The 24,502-nt window shown below is 45.6% G+C and overlaps 1 protein-coding gene across 1 annotated transcript in view; it reads right to left on the reverse strand.

Moving 5' to 3' along the window:
* Nucleotides 1-24,502, reverse strand: part of cacna1bb (calcium channel, voltage-dependent, N type, alpha 1B subunit, b) — a gene marked incomplete at both ends in the record, with an annotated part of 146,147 nt that overhangs the window by 68,365 nt on the left and 53,280 nt on the right. The window contains 5 exons of the mRNA XM_080847519.1: nt 822-937; nt 5,293-5,396; nt 14,879-15,066; nt 17,643-17,795; nt 17,930-18,021. Coding sequence (XP_080703645.1) covers nt 822-937; nt 5,293-5,396; nt 14,879-15,066; nt 17,643-17,795; nt 17,930-18,021 — 653 coding nt within the window. The remainder of the gene's footprint in view (nt 1-821; nt 938-5,292; nt 5,397-14,878; nt 15,067-17,642; nt 17,796-17,929; nt 18,022-24,502) is intronic.

Genomic DNA, 24,502 nt, shown 5'->3' on the forward strand with positions numbered 1-24,502 from the left:
AACACCTGTCAGAGAGAAGACTATACACAACACACACACACACACACACACACACACACACACACACACACACAAACACACACATTCACGCTCTCTCTCTCTCTCTCTCTCTCTCTCTCTCTCTCACTCACTCAATCACACACACAAACATAGCCAGAGTGTGTGTGAATAAACAACCCTTTCCCATCCAATGCTTTTCATAGTTAATGTAAAGGAATCTAAACATTACATCTAAATCTATTCAGCAGAATTTGTACGTGCTTCTAACACTCACAAGGTTTCTCGTGATACAGCATTGACAGGTGGATTGAATAAGGCATAATGGCCGACGACGTTATATGAAAATATTGGACGAGGTGAAGGCAAAGAGGTCCCAGATGGCCACAATGTGAAGTGTGTATAACGGGACACCTCAAAGCCTGTTATCCCGCTTATACCCCGGTTGTCACACATGTATTTAGGCTTGCACGTATAGCCCACAAACTGTACAACTACAGTTACCATTCAAAGTTTCCAGAGCATTGATGTAGATCAGTGATTAAACTTGTTTTCATAGGTGTCCCGTTATAAAGAAATATTGGGACACCTGCCAGCCAATCAGAAAAGAGTATTTCTTATGTCCGGGATATAAGACCCGATAACATGGTTGATTACCCCCAGCTTTTATTATATTTGAGCCCCTTTAATGAGCAGTGCTATTGAACCCCCCACACACTTAATGGTCTACTAATGATCTTGACTTAAAGGGCTTCTGGGAGTTGTGACTGAAGTATGTGGGGTTGTGTGAAGGGCAGAGGTGAGAGGTCGGAGGTGAGCCTGACCGGCTTTGCAGATCCACTCCAGGTAACCCGTCAGCTCCCGCTCGATCTGCTGCTGCCGCCGCAGCTTCAGGAACTCCTGCCGCTTCTCCACGCGCTCCCTCTCTTTGGCAAACTCCCTGACGTAAAACACACACACACACACACACACACAAGAATGATTGCTGAGGACCTTTCAAAATGAATGAATTACCAATCATAACCTATGTCATGAATGCAAAACAGCTAGGGATTGTGTTAGCCTTTTTTCCCACACTAAGAAAGGCCAAGCACTGACCCTGGACATCCTGTACATTCAGATACGCAACCTGCCAGCCAGTTACATCTACTAACTGAAGGCAACTTATGATCTTCAGGTGATGTCTAGCTGTAACCCTCAGATGCTCCCTACAGCTCAGATGGAATTCATTAATTCACTAATTCATTCATATTTATTCCTCATCAGCACCAAGGCCATTGAGTGCAAAATGAGACAGAACAAAAACTAAACTCTCTGAACAATTTAATGATGCCATACCTACTGCCCCTCCTATTACCAATCTCTAATTAGTGATTATCTATTCCCCACTCAAAAGAAGTCCTATATGCCTCCAGAGGACACATCAATGGCCTCCTCTTCAAATGGTTCTAAGCTGTGAATGTTGAATCATGCGGACAGATTTGAGTGGAGCGGTTAAAGCCCTTTATCAGGTCAGTGGTCTGGCGTCCCTCCAGCCTGCTGTCCCCCTCTGATCCCTACGTGAGTCCCTGACTTCCCCTCAGGACTTCCACTGTGACCTTTCACATCAAACCGCATGCACACACACACACACACACACACACACACACACACACACACACATACTCAAACACGCCCACACACACACATTCAAACACGCACATGGTCACTCACACACATTTGACTGAGAGGGACTGTACCTCTGAACAGTGAGAGAGAGGAGCTACAGAGAGATGATGGCTTGGTGACTGACCTGACCTCCCAGGAGAGTAATCCATTGGGAAAACAGATCTAGTGTGAGTGTGAGTGTGAGAGGGCTAGAAGGGCAGCACACATGTGAGCCTAACAAGCTTGAGGACTGGCCAGAACACACACACACACACACACAGACACACACACATTCACACACACACACACAAACACACACACACACACACATACACATTCAACGCCACATCAGTATGATGGTGGGCCAGTTCTATGCAGGAAAAGATATCACTTACAACAACAGAGGAGGTGGAAAATGTTCGAGAGCAAGAATACACAGCCCTACAGCCAGCCATCCTGGGCAAGGCAGACATCTCGAGCACAGCTGGACAGCGCATAAAACACATTAAAGAAGAACAAAAACACACCGGTGGAGTTCTGCTCTGAAGTCAGCACGTCTCCGCAACCGCCGCCACACTGTTCAATTTACCATTAAAATCCCATATTAGTGGCCAGGCCTCCTCTCCCTTATCGCACCAACACACACAGGCAAGCGCTTGTGTGCACTATTAAAGAAATCTGCGGTTAATTAAAAGTCCACCTGGGAATTTGATTCTTTGAGACTCTGCTTGAGTGTGAAGGCGAGGCAGGACAGGGGGTGATTTGAGAGTCAGAAAGTAACGCTGCCGCGATCCAATCAGACGGCGGGAAGGAGACGGGAGATGGGCGGGAGCTAAGCCACATGCCTTCGTTCTAATCAAAAGCGGAGGGAAGCGGTGAGGGGAAAAAGAAACCGACAGGGATGCAAACGAGAGAACAAGAGGACAAGGAGATGAAGCGGGGGACACATGCAGGCCTTTTATGGGCAACTCTCTCCACAGGAGACAAGGAAATAGAGAGCCATTTCAGACACAGATGTGAGCAGCCAAATAGACTTCCAGCAGTTACTGAAGCTCACATTGGAATTCAATATGTTACTGCAAAATGGAATTATTTCCTGTAATGTAGCATTATGGCAAACTGCTGTTTAATAGTGGTATTAAAGGCAGCAGCTCAATATCTGGCTGGCCTAAGGTGTTATTGCCTGCGAACGTCTTGGGTGAATGAGGGACCTGGGTTAAATACAGGCTGTATAAAATCTAGAGTTCTACAATGTCATATTGACATCAAGGCTGAGAAACCACCGAGAGAGAAGCACAGAACATTAGTGGAACATCCTCGAAAGCTATAGAACATTAGTGGAACATCCTAGAAATCTATAGAACATTAGTGGAACATCATAGAAAACTATAGAGCATTAGTGGAACATCCTATAAAGCTATAGAACATTAGTGGAACATCCTAGAAATCTATAGAACATTAGTGTAACATCCTAGAAAGCTATAGAACATTAGTATAGAGCATTAGTGGAACATCCTAGAAATCTATAGAGCATTAGTGGAACATCCTAGAAAGCTATAGAACATTAGTGGAACATCATAGAAAACTATAGAGCATTAGTGGAACATCCTAGAAATCTATAGAGCATTAGTGGAACATCCTAGAAAGCTATAGAACATTAGTGGAACATCATAGAAAACTATAGAACATGCTGGCACCACAGATTCATATGAGTGACATATAGTAACACAAATACTGCTGTGTGTGTATGATAGTAGAGAAATGCAAGAATGCATACAAATCAAGGAGAGAATGTGCTTGTATGAGTTTGTGTCTGTGTATGTGTGTGTGTGTGTGTGTGTGTGTGTATGTGTGTGTGTGTGCTGTGCGTGTGTGTGAGTGTTTGTGTGTGTGTGTGTGTGGAAAGGGGGAGTATATCCTAACAACAGCTGTGGCTCACTGGCCTGAATTAACTGAAATGGGTTTCTTGTAGTGCAGTAGTGAACCCCCAGTTCCTGTGAACTAACTGAGCTATTTGACCGAAGCGGCCATTTCATTAAGGTAATACTGCTCTAAGTGCAGGTCTATAAGGAGAGCCTTTCCCCTCACAGACAAAAGAGGCTATAGAGTGGAATAGAGATCCTTTCTTCAGATCTCAAAGTTTGACAATCAATTTTGCCAGCTAAGGTCAAGAGGTCGAGGACTTCTCTGGTCTCATGGGAATCGTGTTTCTTTTTGATGTTTTCTTTGTGATGTGAGAGACGGTGTGAGGAAGATTTTTATGGAAGTTTTGATGTTTTTCATTTTTAATCTTTGTTGATTGTGAGGAGTTGGGTTGGGGGGGGGGGTCACATTTTAAATGTTCAGCTGGGTCAACTGAGGCTGCAAACTGAGAATGCACCAGTGGGTACTGTGGTGTTGCAGAGGGCAACGGAATGGAAACTGTCAGAAGACGGTGAACAACGCCCTAAAAGGCTAAATGGTCAGTGCAGACTCTACCGCTTCGGTGTGGTAGTCCACCCCCTCACAACAAGACAAAGTTTATACGAGCTAATGTTGTTGTCAGAGGAATGATAATACCTCTAGCGTGTTGCTCAGCAATCTGACATATGCACAATATGGAATTGAATGTAAAATATAGTAAAAAAGCTAGTGCTGTCAAAACTAATTTGTAAATTTGATTAATTTGTCAGAATTAATTCATTTCTGTTCTGTTTCTGCTTATGTAACTGCTAAAATATCTGGGGGCATCCAACGTACACCTGATACGGAGCTACGTTTAATTCACAAGCTTGGAGGTTTATTGGTCACTTCAGCTTACTATTAACCCAAGAAACGAACAGTTGTTCATCAGGCCTTGTTCATGTTTAACAGAAAGTATCTCCTCCACAGAAAAGTGTGGCCTAGTTGATAGAAAACATATCTAAAAAACCACGATCCTTCCTTTAAAAGATAAACCTGACCTCATGACCTAACACACTCATTAACTCCCCATCACACCATGATGCAATGCCCTTGACCTCTTGGCCTTTGCTGTCAAAACTGATTTTTTTTTTTAGATCTGAAGAAAGGGTCTTTATATCACTCTTTGACACTTTCAGATTCTCTAAACCATTGAGTGTGTCCACCCCCTGCACAGACTGTGTATGTGTGTGTGTGTGTGTGTGTGTGTGTGTGTGTGTGTGTGTGTGTTTAATATTAGTAGTGTGGTCATCATCTGGGCCTGGCTAATTGAGATACATGGTCAGCGAGTTCACCAGGCACTATAATATACATCTCCCTTGAGCCTCAGGCTGATTGCAGTGGTGGGTGGTAAGTGTGTGGGTTCCTAAGTGTGTGTGTGGTGTGTGGGTTGCTAAGTGTGAGTGTGTGGGCTTCTAAGTGTGTGTGGTTGTGTGTGTTTGTGTGGGTGGGTGGGGGTGGGGGGGCTGAGGAACATGTGGTCGTATGGCCCCTTCAGGAGAGACAGATATGATGATGGTATACAGAATGTGTATGTAAATGTGCATCTGTGCGTATGTGTATGCATATATGTACACAAAGGTGTAAGTGCATTTTACAAGTGTAAGAAAATGAAGTTTAATTTTGAAAATACATAGATGTAAAAAAAAAAAAAAAAAAAAGTGAAAGGGATTTACATAGAGATGTCCACACTTGTGGGAGCCTTACCCTGACAGCACACCCAGCACCAGGTTGAGCATGAAGAAGGAGCCGATGATGATGAGCGGGACGAAGTAAAGCCAGTTCCAGGTGTTCCCTGAGGAATCGTTGGCCTGAGAACAGAACAGAGGGGAAACAGATGAGCAATGATGCAATGCCCTGGTGGCCACAGGTTTATGTAGGGGGATGTCTGGATAGGAGGCAACTCCAGTGTTACCGCAATCACTGATCATGAAGGTTGTTGTTTTTATAAAAGCCTTTGTTTCTGGGGTTGAGATTAGTCCCCTCTGGAGATTTGGTCATATATATGGCCTCTTGTGCTAACCGACTGAATCAAATGAAAACGTTAAAATGATAACATAATGGATCACTACTTGAAAAGTGTTTTTGTATTTACAGACCTTCTTTACATTTTCACTTGAATTTTGTACTTGTTGATGGAGGTCATTACAATCATCATTCTCATGTCAGAATTCAGAATTCAGAATTCAAATATTGTCTTTTTCACCACCTGTCATATTACACCACTGCATATATTGTATTTGCCCTCTTTCCTACAGATTGCATTGATAGCTGGGGGTGACTGTGTCTTTAAAGGTTGGGCAGTTCCCAATTCCCATTCATCATCACCACCTCAACTCTACCTTTTGTGCTTCATGATTCATAAAGCCTATTTATAGTTTACTGTTATTTATTTAGGTATTTTGGTAGTCCTATCTTTGCAAACACCTATATGTGCAAAGCATATCTCTGGCCACTGCGAGCCGTCTGGCACTAAGGCATCCTGACTTACATTAACCAGAAATGCCTAATTAGGCTCAAATGTTTTGTACGTGCCAATCTAAATTTGAAATCTTAACTTCATTTTGCAGGATGGGGGAAAGAAAATCACTCTCATTACATGGAGGCTGCACAGGCATTCCAAAGACTAATTAGCTAGGACATATGGTTTCATTCAGATTAATCCTGATGTGATCTGAACTCACACACACTTCGTTCACACACACACTGAAGCAGTGGTGAAGAAGTGCACCACACATACTGCTGAAATTCACATTAAAAAACAACAACCCTGACTGGAACAAAAAGCGACAGAGAAAAAGAGTGAAAAGTGACAGGATGAGGCTAATTATAATCGCCCTTGAACAGACAGAACACCGGTAAATTACACATAAACCACACATTAAAATGGAAATTAGAGGGTTACTTCCTGATCTCAGAACAGTTTTAGAGCCAGTTTAATGCGGCATGAAGTTATCAAACAAGAATGATATGCTGTGGAGCAGAGCGTGTGCATTTGACATTCAAAGCTTAAATAAACCACGATGAGTCAGAGTCTGACCTGGAATTATCAAGCAGGAAGATGCCTTCTATGTATATATATGGCTGTGCCCATAAAAAACACTGTATATGGTAATCAATAACTATAGAACCCAGTGTCACAGCACATGACAGGACTACAATGGTACCTGTAGATTGAGATGAATTAAGTGGCTATAATTAAGTCTGGTTTCTGAGTACCATCCAGATTTTTAATTACGGGCGTAGCACAAGACCTGTGCTGTTCCACATACAGTAGGCTAATCTCCCCTGTGATGCAGATCCCATTGATTGTGCGACTCACTCAGCCTGAGCAATCAAGCAATGGAGCGAGAGACTGAGCGATGGAGGGATGGAGAGATGGAGGGGGAAGGGGGAGAGATGGAGGGGGAAGGGAGGAGGAGGGAGGAGGAGGTTGGTCAGGGAGAAGGGAGGAAAGGAAAAGTCCAGATGCACATCGTTCTTAATGTTCCTAATTAAACTGGAAACAGCGTCATGGAACATAGGGGAGAGGAAAAATGGGAAAGAAACACACACAACACACACACACACACACACACACACACACACACACACAGACACACCCACACACACACAGACACACACACACACACACACACACACACACACACACACACACACACGCATGAAAGCAAAAGCGCACACAGTCACACAGACACATACACAAACACACACTATCAAGGACACACACACATACACACACACACACAGACACACAGCCCCATGCATATACGGCTAAGCTCACTCCTCTCTCAGGGAGTCAGTCAGGGAACCCCGCCTGCTCGGCGTGGCATTATAAAGCCTGCCTCGGTGTCAGGGGAACGAGACAGCGGGAAGCGCTTTTCTGAGCTATTCCCCTGTTATTCTAATTATACACACCGAACTGTCAACATCCTCCTCCATTCAGCAGGGAATTATGTACCGCTTCTGCCCGAGACAGACCCGGGCACCAGTGGACACCCAAACACTACGCGATCTCGCAGGCTCCCGCATAAACATGCAGGGAGATTATTCACAGCCAACAGGAAGCAAGGAAAAGAACAACACACTGCACATGTACCGGATGCACACACGCAAACGGATAAAGGTGTTCTTCTTCTTGTGCCTTAGCCTGTTGAAGATGCATTATCTTGGTGATTAGCTAAAAAAAAGATGGTGATGTAGGTATATAGGTTTTACCAATCGGGTCTGTACTTTAGTAAACTGTCACTCTCTTAGGTTAGCGATCACAGATTGGCACTGGCGAAATCTAGCTGCTGCCAGACCTGAAAGCTCAGCGTTTGCAGTGACTGGTGTCAACTTCCAGCTGTGGCCATTTATTTTCCTCTCTCTCTCTCTCTCTCTTTCTCTTTCTCTCTCTCTCTCTCTCTCTCTCTCTCTCTCTGTCTCTCTGTCACATTGTGAATGACGGTCATCACCAGTGGTCACAGTAGGGAGAAAAAAATCTCATTTGAGAACCAAGCAAACAAGAAAGTGAGTCTGACATCTATTACTCTCTCGCCATTCCATCCTCCTTGGCATTTAATCCCTCTTCCTCCAAAGATTGGGCACATGAAGACAAATAGGAGTGGGTTTAAGAGATAAAGCCAGAGAGCGACAAAAAGAGAGAGAGTGAGAGAGAGAGAGAAAGAAAGAAAGAGAAGGGAGAGAAAATGATAAAAGAGTTTGAACAGCAAAAAGAGGAATCCAATATTGTGCATCTGGGGTTTGCTCGACTGCACTGTTCTCTGAGCATACATTTGTCAATCAAGCATCTGTCTGCCCAGCCCAGCTGAGCTCCGGCTAGGACTCATGGCGAAGAGAGAGAGAGAGAGGGAGAGAGAGAGAGAGAGAGAGAGATATAGAGGGGGAAGTATTGAGGGAGGCTAAAAGTGATTGCACTGATGGGCAGCAATAAGACTACTACCGCAAATCATCCACCCAACACCGTGAGCCAGAGATGACAGAGGGACATTTGTGGGCCGTTTAATGCCTCCCGTGTGAACCAAGCCAAGCTCAGGCCAAGGGCGGTGAGCTGGTTACCCCTGGGGGATTGGAAGGGTTCCTCAATAAGTACATCATCAGTGGACTAAGCCAGCTCAAAATCACACAATCTCCTTCAAATTGACATTTTCCGAAACAGCAGCGTTTGTTCCCATCTTAAACTCAGTGCCAAATGTAATGTCACATTTAGGACCACTGCTGACAGCACACATAGTATATACTAACAGTGAGGATTTCACATGGCCTGACACCATGACAGACACACAATGTGTGACATATAATAACTGAACTGGTGCAGTACAATGGCAAGAGATCATTTTTGGCCCTCACAGACGATAGGAATCCTCTCTTCCTTCTTCTCTCATCCCCTCATCCCTCCCTTTCACTGCCACTTTAATTAGCCACATCTCAGGAAAAGAAGGAGACGGGAGGGGTAGGAACAGAACGGAAGAAATGATTCAGCGCTGTGAGTCCCAGTATAATGACCCACTCCCCTCCCTCTTCCTCCGTCTCTCTCTCTCTCTCTCTCTCTCTCTCTCTCTCTCATTCACTCTCCATCTCTCTCTCTTTCTTTCTCTCTTTCTCTCCACCTCTGTCAACCCTGTCGGGCTATTTTTAAAAATGTTTAATGAGAGCTGTGATTGGCCTGACAGCACAGGACACCACAGAGACGGGATCAAGGTACACTGAGACTCTGTGACTCAGACTCAGAGCCCAGACTGCGGAGGGCAGGGGGTGAAGGGGGGTGGGGCAAGACGACGACTCTGCAAATCACGGACCAGCGCGTCCTGACGTGGTTCACAGTCAGAGAGAGAAGCGTGTCCCCAACACCGCAGACAGTCTGGGAAATGCGTCTGTTCCCCTATATCACATACTGTATACACTGGCAAACAGTTGTGTCCTGAGTCTACACACAGACGAGCGTGTGTGTGTGTGTGTTTGTTTGTGTGTCTGTGTCTGTGTGTGTTCTGGCTTTGGAGTCGGGAGGTTGTTGTCACAACACTAAGACACAAATGGAGAAGTGCTCTTGCTCTGCTGATGTACCCAGACAAGCATATCCACAATCAATTCTGCCTAGACATACAGCTGGGCCTATCTACCACACTACTCTACTCCAAGCCAACAGGCAGGTGTGATCACTGTGTGCACAGATCTGTGTTCAGAATGTCCCACACATTGTCACAAACTGAAAAACTCAAATTAAATTGATCTGGAGGACTAACAGTAAGGACATTTTGTTTTCAGATACATAGGGAGCGCCCAGAGCCAAGCTCTGCCAAGTTCACTGTAGCGTTCCCCAGCCGCAGGCCCCCAGGTTCCTGGAAGTCCTTAGACACAGTTCCTGGAAGTGCTTAGACACAGTCACCTGGATACGGTCCCTAATCTACATCACCAGCCACCAGCAAAACCTCTACCAGGTTGTTATGGCAGACTTCAAGCTGCTGGACCAGCAGGGAATTTAATTTAAAGGACAAACTTTTCAAATGAAAGGTACATCCGACACTATCTCGCCCAAATGTTCAATTCAACAGGAAATATAAAAACCACGGAGCCGTGGAAGTCGAGCTCCAAGGTCTGACTCTTCCCACTTCACCTGTTTGTGTCACTCCGATAAAGGGGGCTATGTTCAGTGCCGTATTCATAACACAATAAATGACACAACCGTGGTAATTAGGGTCGAAATCTATTACTCCTGGCTGAGGAGGAGGTGCAATAAAATCAGCTGGCATGAAATGAAGACGGTTAGCTTATTAGCACAGAGCTCCTCCTCGCGCCTCCTGCTTATTAGCACAGAGCTCCTCCTCGCGCCTCCTGCTGAGACTGACTTCTTACGCTGGGAGTCAGAGCTCCTCCTCGCGCCTCCTGCTTATTAGCACAGAGCTCCTCCTCGCGCCTCCTGCTGAGACTGACTTCTTACGCTGGGAGTCAGAGCTCCTCCTCGCGCCTCCTGCTTATTAGCACAGAGCTCCTCCTCGCGCCTCCTGCTGAGATTGACTTCTTACGCTGGGAGTCAGACAGCTCAGTCTGGCCCCCAGGAGAAGAGGAACAGGAGCTTTGAAAATAAAAACTCCTCAAATGCTCCCCATCCCCAGTTAAAAAACGAAATGTACTGCATGCCCGACTCGAAACAAGTCTAGACAGTAAGGTTATCTGTGAAAGTAGAACTCTTCTCTCCAACAATATAACTCAACATAGCCAGAGATATATTCAAGCCATAACTGTTGATCTCTTCAGTTGTGTGTCATCTTTGACACCCCATTCTAGTCAAACTAACTGATGCTAACATTCTCAAGCATGTTTCCCATATAAAGAGTTAGCTTGAGTTCATGTTGGATTATACAAGTGAAAATAAGCATGACAAATGCACGCACGCACGCACGCACGCACGCACGCTGAACCAAAATGCTTTGTATTATGTCATACATTATTTGAACACTGTAAAATGTTCTTCCAATAACAAACATTTTCTCGAAACATTGACTGTGGAATAAAACATGTTTGAACCAGCCTGGTTCAAGCCGACTATTCACAATGCAAATACAAACAGCAAGTTGCCTATACATAAGTGAATTCACAGGAGTTCAAAGAGAGAGTGGAGTTTGAAGATGGAATAGAAGCTTGTTCGATGAAGGCCTTACCAGCACATATTAATGTCACAGTCAAGGCAGTGCCACCATAAATCTGCCTATAAGGCCTTCTAAAGGTGTATTAGCGACTGAGAGAGAGGCCACTACCATTTAGTCCCATGTATAAAGCACCAGGCTACAGACGCTTCACGCCCATTAGAACGCTGATTCAATGCGTACCAAGGATGAGGTCTCAGAGCACTTGGCAACTAAGGGGGTCATAAGGAGGTAACTGCAAGTCCAGACTAGACATTCAAAGGGGAAACAGTGTCTGCTAAAAGCTCAATGTGGCAAAGCAAGGCATCTCTATACACTACCACCAGTCCAACAAGCAAACTCTCACACTCACATACACAACATGGCTAGCGGAATATAAAGATATATCCAAAGTGCCAAATGAAAATAAGACAGACGATTAAGACATCATCGTTTTTCGGCTCCATGGCTCAACTGAAAGAGTGGTAAGAATACCATGGAAACCATGGAGTGTTAAGGATCCCATGAGAGCATACTGACATATTGTGCATGTCTTTCCTTTACTGCAAGTGTCTAAATTAATAAATGTAAATACTCAGTATTAATAAAGAACACAAGGGCAACGGACAGGAGCACAGAAGCCCCTGATCCTGGACCCAGGAAACTAGAGAGGTTTCAAGCATGACGCAGATCAATAATGTGGGGCTTTGAAGCCAATACCCACAATGCACTGCAGGTCAATTTTTCATCCATTATGAATTATTATGCAACGCTGTGTGAACATACAGCATGACTCATAATCCATCCTTCACATCTGCGGGGGGGGAAGAGAAGGATATAGATCTCCATAGCATGTGCCCGTTGCCATGATGAAGGCATTGTGATGCATAACCTGCTCAGCATCTGAACCTGCAGGGCTGAATTATGCCTGAAAAATGGACCACACTCACTGATCAGTTTGCAAATCAGACATCATGCATTTGGATTTCAGTCGGGCCTCACTGTCTCTCTCTCTCTCTCTGTGTTTGTTTCTCTCTCTCTCTCTCTTTCTCTCTCTCTGTTTCTCTCTCTCCCTCTCTCTCTCTCTCTGTTTCTCTCTCTCTGTTTCTCTCTCTCACTCTATCTCTCTGTTTCTCTCTCTGTTTCTCGCTCTTGCTCTCTTGGCTCACTCCTCCCCCACGCACAGGTTTTTTGATGGTGTGCAGAGAGCCATGGAAGAGTGGGCAAGCGATGCGTGAAATCACAACATGTACATACACACGCGCGCGTCCGGACACCGTAATGACTGTGACCTGCAGCAGAGCAGAGGTTTAACCAAAACCCCCCTTTTTTTTTAAAAGAGATGGTAAACGAACATTCAACTTCAACATTCAAGACTTCACCGAGGAGCACTCGCAGAAACCGGCATGGTCGTTCCATCGTCTGCAAGTTTACATTCAGCTATTTCATAAACAGCACTGACAGCTGAGGAGCCCATAAATCATTCTCTTCCCAAACGCTGTGTACTCAAACTACGTGGGAGGAGATGTCCACTGTAACATAAATAAATAAATAAACAAATAAACAGATAAACAAAGATCTCTTGGGCAGCAGGACATCGACAGCACTTAGTGAAGGGAGCTGCTGGTGCGAAGCTAATGCCTGCCTGGAGTACGCGACAGGCCTTTTCCACAGCCACACACAGACACACACACACACACACAGACATGCATGGACACACACACACACACACACATAAACACACACTCACAAACGAGTGGACACACACACACACATACACACAAGCGGAAACACACACACACACACACAAGTTGACACACACACACACACACGAGTGAACACACACACACACACACGAGTGGACACACACACACACACACACACATGAGTGAACACACACATACACACACACACACACAAGTGGGCAGACACACACACACATACACACAAGCGGACACACACACACACACACACAAGTTGACACACACACACACACACAAGTGAACACACACACACACACACACGAGTGGACACACACACACACACACACACATGAGTGAACACACACATACACACACACACACACAAGTGGGCAGACACACACACACACACACACGAGTGGGCAGACACACTCAGTGCAAACTGAGCTGGACTCTTTCCTTCACTGTGATAATGAGGCAGCTCCCTTCACACACTCAACAAGTTGGATCGTATTTCCAGAAAGAAGCCTCTAACCTCCCAACCCTCCCTGTAATTAAGCAAGTAAACAATAATCAAAGATGGGCACAGCGCCAGAGGCAACCAGCCCAGTGTCTCTCTGCCCTCAGTAGATAAGTCCAGGCAATGCTCCCACATCTCTACAGTGGAATAATGCACTGACAGCAAACTCAGGGCTGTTTTACCAAATGAGGCAGAATCTCTCTCTCTCTCGCTCTCTCTCTCTTTCGCTCACTCTCTCTCTCTCTCGTCCGTTTACTCACACAAAGTACAAATGATGTGCATGTGTCCGCTCAGTCACTGTGGTAACGTGATAATCTACGGTGTGCTACACTCCTTCCGTAACTGGTCATTGGATGCGAATGGCGGAGAGAATGAGATGGGATGGGAGTGGGAATAGGAGGGAGGGAAGAGAGAGAGGGATGAGGAGGGAGAGATGAGAGAGGGAGGGATGAGAGAGGGAGGGATGAGAAAAAGGGATGAGAGAGGGAGGGAGGGATGAGAGAGAGAGGGATAAAAGAGGGAGGGAAAGAGGGCAGAGGTAAGAGAGGGAGGGATGAGAGATAGAGGGATGAGAGAGGGAGGTATAGGTAGCAAAGGGGAAAGAGTGGAAGAACAAGGGAGAGCAAGAGGGAGTGGCAGCAGAGCTATCGACATTCACTGTGTTAGATGTGCTGATGTTACTGTAATGGTTTAAATCTGCTGAAACAATCTGCTGAGTGAAGAGACTGTGAGAGTGATTTGTGCTTCTGTGCGTGTGTGTGTGGGTGTGTGTGTGTGTGTGTGTGGGGGGGGGTATGTGTGTGTGTGTATGAGGGGGGGGGGGTATATGTGTGTGTGTGTGTGTGTGTATGTGTTTGTGTGTATATGTGTGTGTGTATGTTTGTGTGTGTGTGTGTGTGTGTGTTTTGGTGCATGTTGGAGTGAGAGTGATATGTGCTTCTGTGTGTGTGTGTTTGTGTTTGTGTGTGTGTGTATTTGCACATCTCTGTGTGTGTGTGTGCGTGCATGTATTTGTGTGTGTGTGTGTGCATGTGTGTGTGTGTGTGTCTGTGTTCTGAGGGTCAAGGTGGCATGCTGGTATGTGCTGTCAACACGCCATGGGCAGACAGCTGGACCATGCCCAGAGAAGCATGCCAGTTCTCAGCTCTCTGACACGGCGCCAGTCTCACAGCCTGGCCTGCCATTCAGGGCCCTATTAAAGGCTTTGGCTCTCAAGCTGGACACAACAGGCTCTCGTGACCCCACGGGTGGCAGCCTTCAGTACATCTGTACTTCGTGAGTGACGCTGAGAAGAAGCGAAAAAACATTTTCACGTTCCTTTTCCACTGCCCTCACTTAAGCCTGCTCCTTCCTAGATGTAGGGTTTGAACTTGCTACACTTCAAGGCCTAGAGATGTGCTTTCACCATGACTATAAAAAGAATCACAGAAGACTCAGGATTGACTGACGTCGTACAGGATGTCCGTCCAGCCCTCCATGGTGATGCACTGGAAGACGGTGAGGATGGCGAACAGGATGTTGTCGAAGTTGGTGATGCCGTAGCTGGGGCCGATCCAGTACTCTTGGCATCGGGTGCCGTTTTCACACACCCGGGCGGGCGACTCAGTGCCACAGGGGTGATCCGCTGCCCGCTCACCTGCACAGAGAGAGGGATGGAGAGAGAACGAGAAAGAGAGAGAGAGATGGAGAGAGAGAGGGATAGAGAGAGAGAGAGAGAGAAAGAAAGAGAGGGAGATGGAGAGAGAGAGAGTTTAATAGTGCTTGCTGTACATATCCCTTATACTATACATCATGGATAAAATGGCAGCGCTGCACTACAGAGAGCGGTGACGGAGGAATACAGGACAGTATAAAGTGAATGTAAAAAGGCCTCACATATAAACTGAGAGAAAGGCTGCATACAATCTCAAGACAGGTGTTTTCATCGCCCTTTGCATACATGCAAACAAACAGATACACCCTCAGCTCAGCTACCATCTGGTAACACACACACACACACACAGGCATGCACGCGCACACACACGCACACACACACACACACACACACACACACACACACACACACACACACACACACACACACACACTCAGACACAAACACTCACACACACACACACACACACACACACACACAGAGACACACGTCTGCAGCTGTCAACATTTCAACCATGATACCACAAGAAGCCTTGTTACCAGTGCTTCCTAATTAAAGATGCACACACACACACGTGCGAACACACACACGTGCGAACACACACACGTGCGAACACACACACACGTGCACACACACACACGTGCACAAACACACACACACACTGTCAAGACCTCTTACATCACTTTCACGCAAAGAGTGGTTGGGACACCTCCTCTTTTATTAGATAGATTGAGTCTGATTTGTGTTGATGGGTCAGCTTACATAATGTTGACACGGTGGTAATTACACACACCAGTCCACCTGAGTAATGACATGGGCATGATTTCTGTGTTTCTGTATGCATATAGATACTGAGACTACAGTGTCCCTGCCTCCGAAGGATCATCTAAACTGAGAGGTGGGGCGCACCATATCCTACAGGACGTGGGAATTACTGCATCCTGCATCCAAAAGGGGAGAATGAACTCTCGCCAAGAACTCACAATCATCGAAACCTCTTAAGATAGAATCATGTGTTTAGGCTAGGGTTTGTCAAACTATCACGTTCATTTCCACTAATGAATTAAAGAAAATGTTACGCAGGTGGAGCTCTTTGCTGCCTCTTGACCCCATATGTCACTGTGCACTGCTCGGCAGTGGCCATTTTGGAAGGATACAGTGGCCAGTCTACAGTCTTATCTTAGAATTATTTGTATTTAAAAAATACCTCTAAGCACAGCACACCCTAGCGAGATTTGATCAGTGCTTTAGTTGTTGGAGTAATCTAACATTACATAAGTTTGCCAGCGGACAAGTTTTAGACAAACTATGAGATGGGTTATCATTAAATAACATTCACTCAAGAACCTGTTGTTTGCAATGAAGGTCACACTGCCAACACTATTTTGTCACTTCATGTCAATGGCAAACCTGATTTTGAAATGCTTTCTCAAAACAATTGATACATGCGATTCATTTAGATGAATTCATCACAAAGTATGTCATTATTTACATACTTTTTTTCTAATAGCTTGACAGCAATTTTGTGTCCAATATTTTAAGTTACTGTGCCGCACCTGAGGTCTGTCTAGCTCTCAGTATGTCTTTGCCAACTGCAGCTGCTCTGTTTATCCTTCTGTCTCTATCTCTCCCTCTCTCTTTCTTTCTCTCTGTCGTTCTTCTCTTTCTGACAAGTCCGCTCCAGCCCTCTCTCCTCACTACAGGGGTCCGAGTGAGCAGCCGACAGACATGAAGTGAGAACGTCTGCATTATAAAACAGGCCTCTACACATCTCCTCCAGGGCAGTGGGTGGTGAGTGGGCTGTGAAAAAAACATGACAGATTCCCTCTCCTCTGCACTGAGCTGTGTGTTTGTGTGTGTGTGTGTGTGTGTGTGTGTGTGTGTGTGTGTGTGTGTGTGTGTGTGTGTGTGTGTGTGTGTGTGTGTGTGTGTGTGTGTGTGTGTGTGGCTTTGGACTGGGACATTCGCGGTAGGTTTTTAGATGAACTGTTGACTTCCCACTCCTCTTCACACTCTGGATAGACCTGGAGGCCAACAATTACCCACTGCATATCAAATATCAGGACGTCAGTATTGGACGTTTTTTTGGTTTTAAGCTTACCGATTTCGGTTAAAGTTCAGGATGGGTACATAAAATAATCTGATGATAATGAACGTACTCGTCTCAGCAGAAACAAGACCTTCTCAGAAATCCTACATGAACATATGAAACAGTACACATGCCTGGGATGGGAGATGGAATATGTACGTGTAAAGGACAGCTCAGATAGAACATCTGATGGGTTTTGTATGAGATGAGAGAACTGATCTCCTCAATAGCATCAGTTGGTCAGTCAGGTAAAGTGAGTAGCGTTAGCAGGAGGTTGAGCAGTTGTTTAGTAATCGGAAGGTCGCTAGTTCAATCCCCACTCCTCCTTACCAAGTTTGTTAGTGTACTTGAGGAAGACACTGAACCCCTAACTGCTCCTGATGTAAAAAAAAAAATATTTCTCTTGTCCCTTTGGATAAAAGCGTCTGATAATTGACTAAATGTAAATGTAGAAGTACGCTGCAGTCACCTGTGTCTTCCTTGAAGCAGGTGGTGTGGAACTTGCCCATGTAGAACTCCACACCGATGATGGCGAACATGACGATGGCAAAGAAGAGCAGCAGGCCGATCTGCAGCAGAGGAACCATGGCCTTCATGATCGACTTTAAGACCACCTGCAAGCCTAGACAGAGAGAGGAGAGGAGATTTATACAGTTGTATCTGCCCTACTTAGTTTACTGCACAACTGTCAGCTTCTTTTTAACAACATTTTTCAATGAGGAATGAAGACATTATCTTTTTTAATCAGGCACTTACTGGGGATACCCGACACCAGCTTCAAGGGTCTCAACACTCTCACAGCTCGCAGGGTCCTCAAGTCGAAGTCTGACCCTACCTTGGCCAAAATCCTGTTAACACACAGAATAGGCTACTGTCAGTTGTCTGTATCTCAACAGTTGATGTAGGTGTAGTTGTAGACTGCTCATGTACATTTGAATATTCATACATTCAGGCCTGCATTGATTAATACACACACACACACACATGCGTGCCTTGTCAAAACATATGCTTCATAAAAATGCTTTTCTCACGCTTATAAAACCACTCTACACACCTGCAAGACATACAAACACACACACACACACACACACACACACTCACACACACACACACACACACACACACACACACACACACATACACACACACACCCTTCCCTGCCTGTCAGTGAGGGAGCTTAACTAAGCAGCACCCACGCATGTGAACGCAGCCAGGCAAGAGACCATGCTGACTCCAGACTCCCCAGCAGCCCGAGCGGAACATCAGCATAATCTAATCTAATCCCATCACAAAATGTCAGGCCGTACACGTTGCCAAGGAGACGCAGCAGAGCCATGCCGAGTGGAGCTCGTAGGAGCTCTTGTGTTACGCACAGGACGAGACAATTACCCATCACATGAAAAAAGTCACCCCTCATCAACCCAAAGCCCGTGTCACACATCAACAACAGCCATTATGGAGATAAGCATCCTCTTATGTGGGTGTATTTAAATGACGCACAATACAGTAGTCAGTATTCTCAGTACAGTAAAGTATTTACAAAATTGCTTCTTATAGCATCACGGGGCTTATACTGGGCTTGTCATACCCAACACAAGGAGCAAGGTCCAACTGATCCTAACTAAGATAAGCATGCACACATATATGTGCGAAAAAGCTGTTCTACTGTACGTTGCCTAGAGGAAACCCCCGACTATCTTACTAATGATCTGATATAATTACCCTCACTGCCTCTGAGGGAGACAGAGAGCCATTAGGACAAAAAAAAAGGACTTGAGAAAGAGGGGGAAAAGAGAGAGGGAACAGAACAAGAGGAAGACGGAAATATTTTGGAGGCACAGAGAGAAAGATGAGGTTCCATGGAGGGATGGCAGATGAAGGGAATCGGGGCAAAAAGAGTGAAGGAGAAAGAGGATTGGTGAAGAGGAGGCGAAAGGAAAAGGAGGGAGATGTTGTTGTGACAGGGGGCAGAAAGGAGCAGCGCTCTGGCCAGTCCGGCACTCATCCTCTGCCACAGGGGCTCAGCTGGCAGCTCACACACACACACACACACACACAGACGCTCGCGGACACACACGCACACAGACGCACACACACATATGCACGTACACACATTCACACACTTACACACGCGCACACACACACACACACACACACACACACACACACACACACACACACAGAGAAAAAGATGTAAAGAGAGAAGGAAAATTAAGGGAGAGGGATGAGGGGAGATGGAGAGAGGGATAGAGGGAAGAGAGGAGAGGAAAATAAAAAGCCTGTGAGGCTATGGGGTTGTGGGATCACAGGGGGAGGGGGGGAGGGGGGGCAGAGCAGACAAGCTCCATTAAATGTGACAAAGCTGTCGCAACACTGCCGCCACTCCCCTCTCTTTTCTCACTCACACGACACAAGATGTACACAAAACAACACACTTAAACACACACACACACACACACACACACACACACACACACACACACACACACACACACACACAGAAACAAAAGAGGAAAATGGAGGAAGACATAGCACAACAAAAGGCATAAGATACTATTCCTACATGGTTCAGTAATCTGATATCAAATCTGGACTGCTTTCTGAAGAGTCTGAGGGGCCTGGGTGCAGTGGCCACATCCCTTGGGGTCAGAGTGCTCTCCTAGCAGGGCTCTGGGAGAGCAGGAGCAGCCTCCTCAGAGCTCAGTAGCAGCATAGCAGAGTGGAGCAGAGAGAGAGAGGCAGAGAGAGGCACTCTACCAGGCATGAACACCTGTGGGTCGGGCAGGAGGAGGGAGGTATGGAGTGTGCCTTTGGTCAATTCTGCACCGTCTTTCACAATCGGCCACTATTATTGATAACAGACGAGCCATAGTCTGACAGAATCTGGTGTTTTTTTTTTTTATTTCTTGCTTATCTGAGCATAATTATTTTACAGAACAAACAGAAGCTCTTTTAGGCTCCATGTCTTCTCCATGTGTGCTTTTCTCAAGCGGTCACTCAGTGAAGAGATCAATGCCAAAAGTCTGCATTGTTTTGGAAACTGCAAAACTACATTCTGCGTCACACACATTTTCACAGCAAAGTCAGTGAGGTAAGCTATATTAGAGAGAATTTAATCTCAAAGATGAGAGTTTTTATGGGGGAAAACCAACACTCAGCACTGTGCTTGTGAGCTACTGAACCCACACACACACACATACACAAACACCCACCCACTCACACACACACACACACACACACACACACACACGCACGCACACACACACACACAAACACACACACCGCTAACCATCCAAAGTAATACAGCACACACTTCCTCTGCTGTGCAGTCAGCAGTTCATCCTTGCCATCCCACTCAGTCATCCTCTATAATGCCTCAAAATGAGGTCCCAAGGGAGTGTCACTTCTCAAACGATGACTCACTGTGGTCTGAAAAAAAAAAAAGCCCTTGTGTGTGTGTGTGTGTGTGTGTGTGTGTGTGTGTATGTGTGTGTGGTTACAATAAGGCCAGCACAAGATAGACAGCGAGAATTTATATGATTCCGAAGAATTCTACAGAGAGGTGGTCGACCCGCACAACACAGTGTTTTTGTAATATCCTGCTTATCGTTGCGGCAGTAGATTTGTGTGGGACAGGAGTCTGGCACAGGAAATAAAGGGGGTGATGTTATCGACCGTCCATTGCACAGACTACCCTCAAGAGCCAAGTTCTTTACCAACACCACCACGTTGTTATTGTGAAACACTGTTATTATACTTCTATTATACTCCTTAACAAACCATCTTCAACGAAAAATATTTTATATTCAGCTATTTCACGGCGTATTATACTACATTATACAATAAAATAACATGCCTAGCCCTCTTCTTATAGCGTGTGATATTATTTTTAACGGTCAAATAACTATGCCTACTCTTTGACAACAACAACGGATAGGTCCACACTTCAAAAGGACATCATCTCCCAAACCTAATGCAAAATGACCAAAGCAAATCATTCCCCTAATGTTACTGACGATCTACGTCATGACTGAGGCGTTCATTCTGACTGTGATGAATCACCTGAATAGTTGACTTCAGCAGCCACCTAACACAAATCCAGATTGCCATTGGGAGTCTATGGGAGTACAGAGAGCTTAAGCGCTAATTCAGTATGAGGTGGGCTAGACGGATGCGTATTCCCAGGACCCCACAGGTCTATATTTACTCGCCGCGCCCCACCCAGCAGCTGTAGCCCCCCGACAGCGTGCGTGATTGACAGGTCCTGATTTACCTCCAGTGCATCAGAGACACTTCCGACAGACCTGACACTCCTCTAAATGAGCTCACTGTGTATGAGAGGGGAGGAGAGCCTGTGTGTGTGTGTGTGTATGTGTGTGTGCTTGAGAGAGAAAGAGACAGAGAGAGAAATAAGGCGTGGGTGAGTGAGAGAGTATGTGTATGTGTGTGTGTGTGTGTGTGTGTCAGAGAGAGAGAGAGAGAGAGAGAGAGAGAGAGAGAGAGAGAGAGAGAGAGAGAGAGAGAAGGAGAGAAGGAGAGAGAGAGAAAAGATAGACTTCTATAATGGATAAATGACACCTGATTATGTGTGGGGTCTGCCAACTACCAGGAATATTACAGTCAGGCCAGGTCACATCAGCAGTCCCTTCTGTGACCATGGAGAGAGGCCAGTGCAGACTGAGAGACGTGGATATAAGGCCCCTGGACAACCTCAAGCACTATCACAGGCTAACCTAGAGGTTTCCCTGCCAGAGGATGCGCTCACATAGCATTTAAACTGAGTGCCTCTGATAATGAATAACACAGGGAATGCGTGTTGAATTCAGCGGTTGCCCTTTGCAGAGACACGTCAAATGCTCCTATACTAGCGACAATAGAAACACAATAGAAACTCAAATTTAAACCATCCAGGAGATAACAATCCATCACACAGACTATGTTTGGCACAAATAATGAGTAAACAAAGCTAAAAAAAAAAAAAATACATTGGATTAGAAAGTCAATTCAACATAGGGAAGCAGGATATTCTAAAATGAACAATAACCTGCTTTTGTCCATCATGAAGCCAAATTTATCCAGCTGAGCAAAATGTGTCCAGCTGCACAACAACCACTGGACAAATCCACTGGAATTTTGCCCATTGTTTATTCCCAAGGCAAATGATAGAAGCACTAATTAAAACTAATTGTGTGTCAAACATAACACAGAGAAATCCATCAAGTGGCCATATGCTGTTTTCTAAGGCACCAAACCTCCCTCAGCACCAACAGGCTGACAAAAGATGAGATTCTCTCTAGTCCAAGCAATAGCTCTCAGAGATAGAGAGAGAGAAAGAGCGCTACATAGAGAGAAAGATTTGGTGAAAGAATGGAAGAAAGAGAAAGAAAGTGATTGAGGACAGTAGGGGTGTGAGAGATAGATAGAGTGACAGAATTATTGACACAGAAAGGAAAAGGAAGGATAATAAGAGAAAAGCAAAGACAGAAAGAGAGGGAGAGAGAGAGAGAGAGAGAAAGAGAGAGAGAGAGAGAGAAAGAGAGAGAGAGAGAGAGAGAAGAGAGAGAGCGAGAGAGAGCGAAAGGCCGCAGCAGAAGGAGACTAAACATCAGAAATAAAAACTAAAAATAAAACCTTTAGACAATCCTGACCCTCTATTGGGAGGCGGTGGCTTTAATTACTGTGAGCCTCAGACAAGCAGAGGTGGAATTGACTTTTTCACACGTCTGCGGCTCAGACAGGTGCCTCCCTCACACAGTCACACACACACTCACACACACACACACACACACACACACACACAGTCACACACACACACACACACACACACACACACACACACACACACACACACACACAGTCACACACACACACACACACTCGTCTCTTTGGCTCAGACAGGTATCTCCCTCACTCCCACCTCAGAGGAGCGGCCAGAAGGCAGGAACAGGCTGACACACTGACTATAGACTAGGCCAGCTAGCTTGCAAGTCACAGCACAAACATATTGTATCCTGCCAAACACACACACACACACACACACTCACAGAAAGAGAGAGAGTGGTATCCCAGAAATATGAACTTCACAGACTAGCAAATTGCCATAGCCCGGAGCTTTTCAAACCCCTCATAACAAATTATCCATTTGCTATATTATTGTCTACCATTACTCATACACAATGAGCACATTCCTGAAATACCTATGTAATTAACTCCAATTGTCAAAAGCCCTGCGTTGATCTGCGTTTAGCACAGTAACATATATCACCTTGGGTAGGGGTCACACACCTAGCCTCAAGATTAGACAAAGGCATTTCAAGCACAAAGCTTAATGGATGAGGACGTTTTTTTTTTTTAAAGGGGTTTCGAGGTTCAAGAGAAGAAAGCATAACATCAGACAACCAGCCTGGCTGAGCCTGAAGTCCGCGGAACATGGTAGAAGCCGAACATGTGGATGAGCAACTGCTCTCTGAATGTGATGATGATGAAAAGAGGGAGTGACAGATCCACGGAGGAGCCCTGTTAGAGCCGGAGGGCTTTCTCAGGATTTTTGAAGAAACGCTCCCAAATATGGCCACCTATGAGTCACAGAGCAGAGGGGAGGATCACTGGCGTGGAAGAGGAAGCGCACGCAGACACAAAAACACATAAAAGTGCGTGGACACAAACACACACACACATACACACACACACACACACACACACACAGTGTTGTGAGACAAAAAAAACACAGCAAAATATATTTTTTGTACAATAATTTGTCATCATTATTTGTACAGCTGTACTCATTTAAAGTCATTTTGGTAACATTCAGCAATAACCATCTCTAATGGATGTTATCAGCTGGCTCAGTTTGTAAGCCGTGCTGCGTCTCCTGCTGCCGTCTTTGGTGCCGCTGGTCTCCATCAGGTCTGGAGATAGTGCTCCGTTTAGAGCCCCAGGACTCGGCCCGGCTTTTGGGCTGCTTTGTTTTCAGAAGCGTCCGGGCTTTAAAGCCAAGCGTGGCAGCAGATCAAGCCCTGTTGTGCCATGCGGAGATGGCTGGCTGTGGCAAAGGAGCCTGGCGTTTGCCCACGATGCCTGGGGAAGAGCAGCCTGATGAAGGCGTCCTGCCTGCCTGCATGCCTGCCACGGGCTATCTCCATCAAATATGCCTGTCTAGTAATGCAGCCTCATATGGAGATGCACAGTGTGCAACACGAACACACAAACGGATAAACAATATGTACTGACTATCACACACACACACACACACACACACACACACACACACACACACACACACACACACTCAGAGATACAAACATAGACACACACACACATACAGATAAA

This window comes from Sprattus sprattus, assembly GCF_963457725.1.
Source record: "Sprattus sprattus genome assembly, chromosome: 11".
Taxonomy (NCBI): domain Eukaryota; kingdom Metazoa; phylum Chordata; class Actinopteri; order Clupeiformes; family Clupeidae; genus Sprattus; species Sprattus sprattus.